Here is a 6,015-nt window from a genome sequence, read left to right as displayed (position 1 = left end):
GAGGGAAAAAGATTTCAGGAACAGGACCCAAGGTGATCTGCTTGGGTAAAACATGTGCTTTATTTCTGAGAAAGACATACAATTTATTGTTTTGAAAAATGATTTAACCTGCTCATTGACCAGAATGGAGTTATGAGGGCATTATTCCTGGAGGATTACCCTGCCTGGCACCCTTTGACAGCGACAGTGTCTCACCATGGCATCTTGTTTATGATTCCTAATCAGCGTGTCACCTTCTCCAACCCTCTCCCGTGGGGCCAGTAGGGAGGAGATCCTGAATACTTTTGGCAAATGAGAGTGAGATAATCTGCCTGGGTTTTGGCCCATTTCAGGCCAGTTTCAGCCCATTTCACAATTTTGCCAAGGGTGCCTCTACCTTTCCTGTCCCCACGTGCTCCTTTCAGCCCTGCCCAGTGGAGATGTTGCAGGAAGTGGGGCTTCCCAAGGGTGGTACAAGGAATCACCTTCTTTCCCTGTCTTTGGAAGGAGCAGTTCTCTAAACTGATCCAACCGTCCTCCAAGTGTAGGGAGAGAAGTGTCTAGCAAAGCCAGGTATTTAGTAACATTTTCAATGAATGAATGGAAGGATGATGGCTCTGCAATGAGGGAGCTAGGTGGACGGCCAGGAGGAAGCACGATGATGGTGATGTCGGGAGGGGACTAATGTGGCAACAAGGGCACAGGGATCTGCAGGGGACAGAGCAGGGGAGGGTGTGCAGCTGGGACCTGGTGGCAGCCTTCTGGCCAGAGGTGTGGCCTTTTGGACTAGAGAGGGGAAAAAAATCCTCAAAAAATAATTGAGAAAGATGGTTCTTGAGAAGGGGCCCCTTTTTTCACTTCTCTTTCTGCTCAGGCTAGACTCAGAGAGAGCAGCAATTTAAGCCTCTCATTCTTGTTCCAAGATGGCTGGCTACCGGTCGCTTGGCCATACACATCACGTGAGTAGCGCTGCTTGACCCGTTCCCGAGGGTCTGAGGGGCAGCCAGAGGGGAACATCTCTCCCAGCACACAGGGCAGGCGGCACATTCTGGTCCTGCCTGCACTCCCAGTTGGCCGGGAGACACCGTGAAGGGGTTGCCATCTCTCTCGGATATCCCTTCAACCCACAGTCCTGGGTGCAGGTGGCTTCACATCGTTGCTGTATTCCTCATATATAAAAGATGTGGACAGTGTTACCTGGTTTCTCTGAGTCCAGGCATATCAGCTCCAGCCCCCCTCCAGCTCCCCTTTCTGCAGCTCTTTCAGCGTCTCTGCCCTTTAACATTCATCTAGTCACTTACCTGGTACCAGCCTGGTGTCCTCAGATGCTTGGGAGCCCCTCCTTGCTGGTCCTCTCTGGAGACCACCATTCAAGATGATCCCAGGGCAGTACATGAGAAAACAGAGCGCCTTGGTTTCAAGATCATCAGCACAGAAAATAAGCTGATATCTAAAAAACACCGGTGTCCCCATTTGCCACCCGCTATGCAATCACATCTTTAAAAAAATCCTCCCTATAGACTTCGTGCTTGAAAAGATCCAGCCAAAGATGAGAATTATTTTCAGGTTTGCTCCTTCTCCAAATTTCAACAGAAAGAATTAGCTGGATCGATGTATCAGTTTTCTCCAGAAAAACAGAACCAATAGGATGTATGTATGAAGAAATCTATTTGAAGGATTGTCTCACGCAATTATGGGGGCTGGTAGGTCCAAAACTTGTAGACTGGCAGGCTGGAAACTCAGGCAGGAACTGATATTGAAGTCTTGAGGCAGAATTCTCTTTTGGCTTGAAAATACCATTAGAACAAAGTACAAGATATTACCGGGAAACTGTCTGATAGAAGCTGAATTTTGACATTCAAATTAAAATAATTCCCAAGTTATTTATTTATTAAATTATTTTTCCTTCAAAGGGAATCACTGTGGCCAGTTTCAGAGGTGGAGGGGCTAGGTAACATCCTAGATAGTGTGATTCCAAGGAGCGTGGAGGAAATCTACTTATTCCAAAAAGTATTTTTTTTCGGTTCACCTGTCCTAGATGCTGAAATTCCACAATTAGAGATTCATTCTTTAGCATTAACTCCTGAGCCTTAGAAAATACTCTAAAATTTTGCACATAGTGAGGTCCTGATGCAGTTTTGGGAAGGGTTGTGAAGTTCTTTCCCAATAGTGAAGCTTGAGTAGTCATCCTTGGGTGGGGCCTGAGTGGCCCCACTCACTGAGCACAGGAAGTAGGAAGTAGGAAGAAAGACAAAGATCAAGAAAAAGGCATATGGGGGACAATGAAAGAAGGGGAGTGGACTGGAGAGAGATGCCCCTGAGGTAGCTACTGGTCAAAGACTATCTGAGCTGAGAATATGGAAGCATAGATCTTTGGTAACATAAGAGCTGGTCTGAGCCTAATAAATCAGGTCTTCCCTCTGTTTACCGGATGTATGCTCCACCCCACTGCCCACCTGGGGTCATGACAATCTCCTACTCCTGGCATGACCAACTCGTCCTGGTTTGCCTGGGACTCTCCCAGTTTCAACACTGAAGTTCCTTTGATCAGGGGATCCTCTCAGTCCTGCGCAAACTGGGATGATTCGTGACCCTCTCTACCACCATCACCATGGAAACTTAGGGAAGAACGTCTTTTGTGAGTTTACCCAAGGCGAAACTTTGCCAGGCAATCTTGAGTTTGGGTGCCACGACTGAGACCCTGAAGACAGAGAGCCAGGGAGCCAGGAAATGACCAACTTCCTTATTTAGTCTTCTGGGTGGACAGCACGTTTTCAGTGCATCCTGTTAGTAGCTAAATACAGGTGGTGGGAAACCATGTGCGGTGCTCTTGTGTTGGGACCGTCTGTATACTCTTTGTGAGGAAGCCCAGTCTAGTGCCAAGAATGGCTGAGGGTCAGCAGCCCTGGGTTCTAGTCTCGGCTCATCCATTAAATTATGTGTGACCCTCAGTAGTTGTTTTTTTCTCCCTTCAATCTCCTCATCTATAAAATGTGGTGTTTTGTGTCAGATGTCACATCCGACTCCAGTATGAACAATCTCTGCCTGTTTTCCATCTAGAACAAAATGGAGGGGCTTCAGAAGGGTGGAGAAGACACCTGCATCAAAGGTAAGATCTGGTGGAGCCCTGCACAACACCTGGGGACCATGAACTCAGCATTGGGTCAGCAAACTTCCCACCTGTAGTGAAAGGTACAAGACTAGAGTCACCTCAACACAAAGAAAATGCATATCCCCCAAGAAATAGAACTTATTAGGCTATTGGCTGTCATGCTCTCCTTAGTGAGGGTAAGTTTTTTCAGATAAAACCCTGCCATCTTGTAAAACAGAGACCAGGCAGGGATGGGAGGAGTTGAAAGTATGTGACTAACAATTAATTACGTGGTTGTAGGAAGCTCTGAGCATCAGAAGGCCTTCAGGGTGGGAACTGAATAGGGAGAATGTTCTGGAAAGGGTGGAAAAATTCAGCATCCCAAAAGGAGCGATCCTAAAGACTTTGGCCAGCTGGGATGATTTATTCCACCAACCCTGCATGACTTCCCTTTATTCTCTACCAAAGAATATTTACTCTGAGCCCAGCCCTGTTGTGGGAAAAGAGAGTATGATAGCCTAATTGATCCAGGGATGCTATTTCTTCTAGGTCTTTTCCTTTTTATCTTTCTCTTCCTCCTAAAAAGGCATATATTACTCTTTTTGTTAGTTCAGGCTGCTAAAACAAACACCACAGACTGGGTGGTTATCAACAAATGTTTATTTCTCACTGATCTGGAGGCTGGGAGGTCCAAGGTCGAGGTGTGGTAGATCTGGTGTCTGGGGAGAACCCACTTCCTGGTTGCTGTGTCCTCATCTGGTGTAAAGAGAGTTCTAGTCTCTTTCTTTTCTTAGAAGGACGCTAATTCCATCATGGAGCTCCATCCTCACGCCCTCATCTAGACCTCAGCACTTCCCAAAAACCCAACTTCCAGATACCATCACATTGACGATTAGGGTTTCAGCATATGATATTGGGGGGGACACATTCAGTCCATGGCAATGGCACATTAACTTTTTGTGTGCTCTGACAGGTGGAGGAGAAGAGAGCTTAAATCCAGGATCATTTTGGTTGAGGATCATCCTAGTGGGCAAAACAGGCAGCGGGAAAAGTGCCACCGGGAACAGCATCCTCTGCCAGCCAGTGTTTGAGTCCAGGCTGGGGGCCCAGTCAGTGACCAGGAAGTGTCAGGGGGCAACGGGCACGTGGAACGGGAGGGGCGTCCTGGTGGTGGACACGCCCCCCATCTTTGAGGCGAGGGCCCAGGACCAAGAGGTGTACGAGAACATCGGGGACTGCTACCTGCTCTCGGCCCCGGGGCCTCACGTGCTGCTGCTGGTGACCCAGCTGGGGCGCTTCACAGAGCAGGACGTGGTGGCCGTGACCAGGGTGAAAGAGGTCTTTGGGGCGAGAGCCCTGAGACACACGGTCCTCCTCTTCACCCGCAAGGAGGACTTAGCGGACGGATCCTTGCATGACTACGTAGCAAACACAGACAACGTCTGGCTGAGGGGCCTGGTACGGGAGTGCGGGCAGAGGTACTGCGCCTTCAACAACCGGGCCTCCGGGGACGAGCAGAGGAAGCAGCTGGCCGAGCTGATGGCCGTGGTCGAGGGGCTGGAGAGGGAGCACCAGGGCGCCTACCTCAGCAACGACCTCTTCTTTGATGCACAGTGGCTCCAGCAGGGCTGGGGCAACCCCCATGGAGAAGGTCACGTGCGCTACCTGGCCAAGGTGCGGTCGCATGTTGCAAAGCAAAAGCAAGACCTGAAAGAGGCCCAGAGAAACGGTGCCTTCAAGGCGCTCCTCCGAGTCAAAAACTGGATCGTTGTGCATGATGCTCTTTGTGTTTGTCTTGTTTGGTGCAGCTTACTTTTTTTTCTTATTCTGCTGATCATCTGGTATCATCTTTAATTCTCTGTCTCATCTGTTTGTCAGAGCCTTTTCTAAAGTATCACCTCAAGGATTCATTGTTCATTTCAGAAATAAATTCTGTTGGTCTGCAGAGGACATGGTTTGTCATCTCCGCAGCTCCCATCTTCCTTGTAGGTTTCTGGCTTGGTTCATGCCTCCACCAGTCCCTTGGTGAAGCCACGTGCCTCAGAAGAAGATGACAATGGCTCAGTTCAAGGGACGCCTGGCTGGTCTATATACAATCTCATTTTCTTTGTAGTGAGCAGCTCAGGCATAGGCCTGAGACCCAATTCAGGCCAATGGGAAGTGAGAAAAAGTCTGCAGAGGTGGGGCCAGAAGGTTTCTTCTTGCCCAGGAGAGAGCCCCATAGAGAGACAGTCTCTTCCTCCTCTGAGCATTGCTGGACCTGAGTGTAATGCTTGGAATGACAGCAGCCGTGTGGCTACCGACCTGAGGTTGAAGCCAAGCAGAATGATGGAGTCAACCGAGCCACCGACTCAACCGCCTTGAAGCTTGCACTGTCTTTGGATTTCCAGTATGTCAGCCAATAAATTCCCTTATTGCTTAAGCTATTGGAGTTTGGGGTCTCTTTTAGCTGCATTTGAAAACCTTTGAACTAATGAAGAGTTCTCCATATCCTTTAAAAAAAAATCCTTAAATCTATCAGAACTTCCCTGTTTTCATGCTTCCTGTGAGTAAGTGAATCGAGACTAAATACACGAATTTCTCTTTTCTTGTTCCTAGTATCAGGAAGGACCTCCCTCTACAGCTAAATTTCCTGCTTAGAGTAGACATTCACTGAATCCTGAAGAAAGTGAAAAATCCCTAGAGTGGTATTATTTTGGAAATGACAAAAGGAGGGGGCCGAGTAAATGGGACGATCCCTAGGGGGGTCTTTTCCCTGCTTCCTTTATCCTTTGAGGGAGAAACAGAGCTCATATTTGAACACTTTCCAAGGAATTACTTTGGCGAACATTCATGTGTGAGTAAAGGTTGAGCAAAACCCTTTCTCCTTCTCTGCTGTAAAATATCCTTGGGTCAACCCTCCGGCTTTATTCCTCTTGGAAATCAACAAAAGTGGAATGTCGTCT

The 6,015-nt window shown here is 48.2% G+C and overlaps 1 protein-coding gene across 1 annotated transcript; it reads left to right on the top strand.

Annotated features, from left to right (window-relative positions):
* Positions 1 to 3,045: 3,045 nt before the first annotated feature.
* On the top strand, positions 3,046 to 4,924 carry LOC307057782 (GTPase IMAP family member 5-like; the record flags this gene model as incomplete). The annotated part of the gene is made up of 2 exons (XM_079711047.1): positions 3,046 to 3,088; positions 4,044 to 4,924. The coding sequence occupies 2 exons, from the start codon at positions 3,046 to 3,048 to the stop codon at positions 4,922 to 4,924; spliced, it is 924 nt and encodes a 307-aa protein (XP_079567173.1).
* Between the last annotated feature and the right edge of the window lie 1,091 nt (positions 4,925 to 6,015).

The sequence above is a fragment of the Hyperoodon ampullatus genome (genome assembly GCF_949752795.1).
Source record: "Hyperoodon ampullatus genome assembly, chromosome: 9".
Lineage (NCBI taxonomy): Eukaryota > Metazoa > Chordata > Mammalia > Artiodactyla > Ziphiidae > Hyperoodon > Hyperoodon ampullatus.
This window is presented reverse-complemented; position numbering and strand designations above follow the sequence as displayed.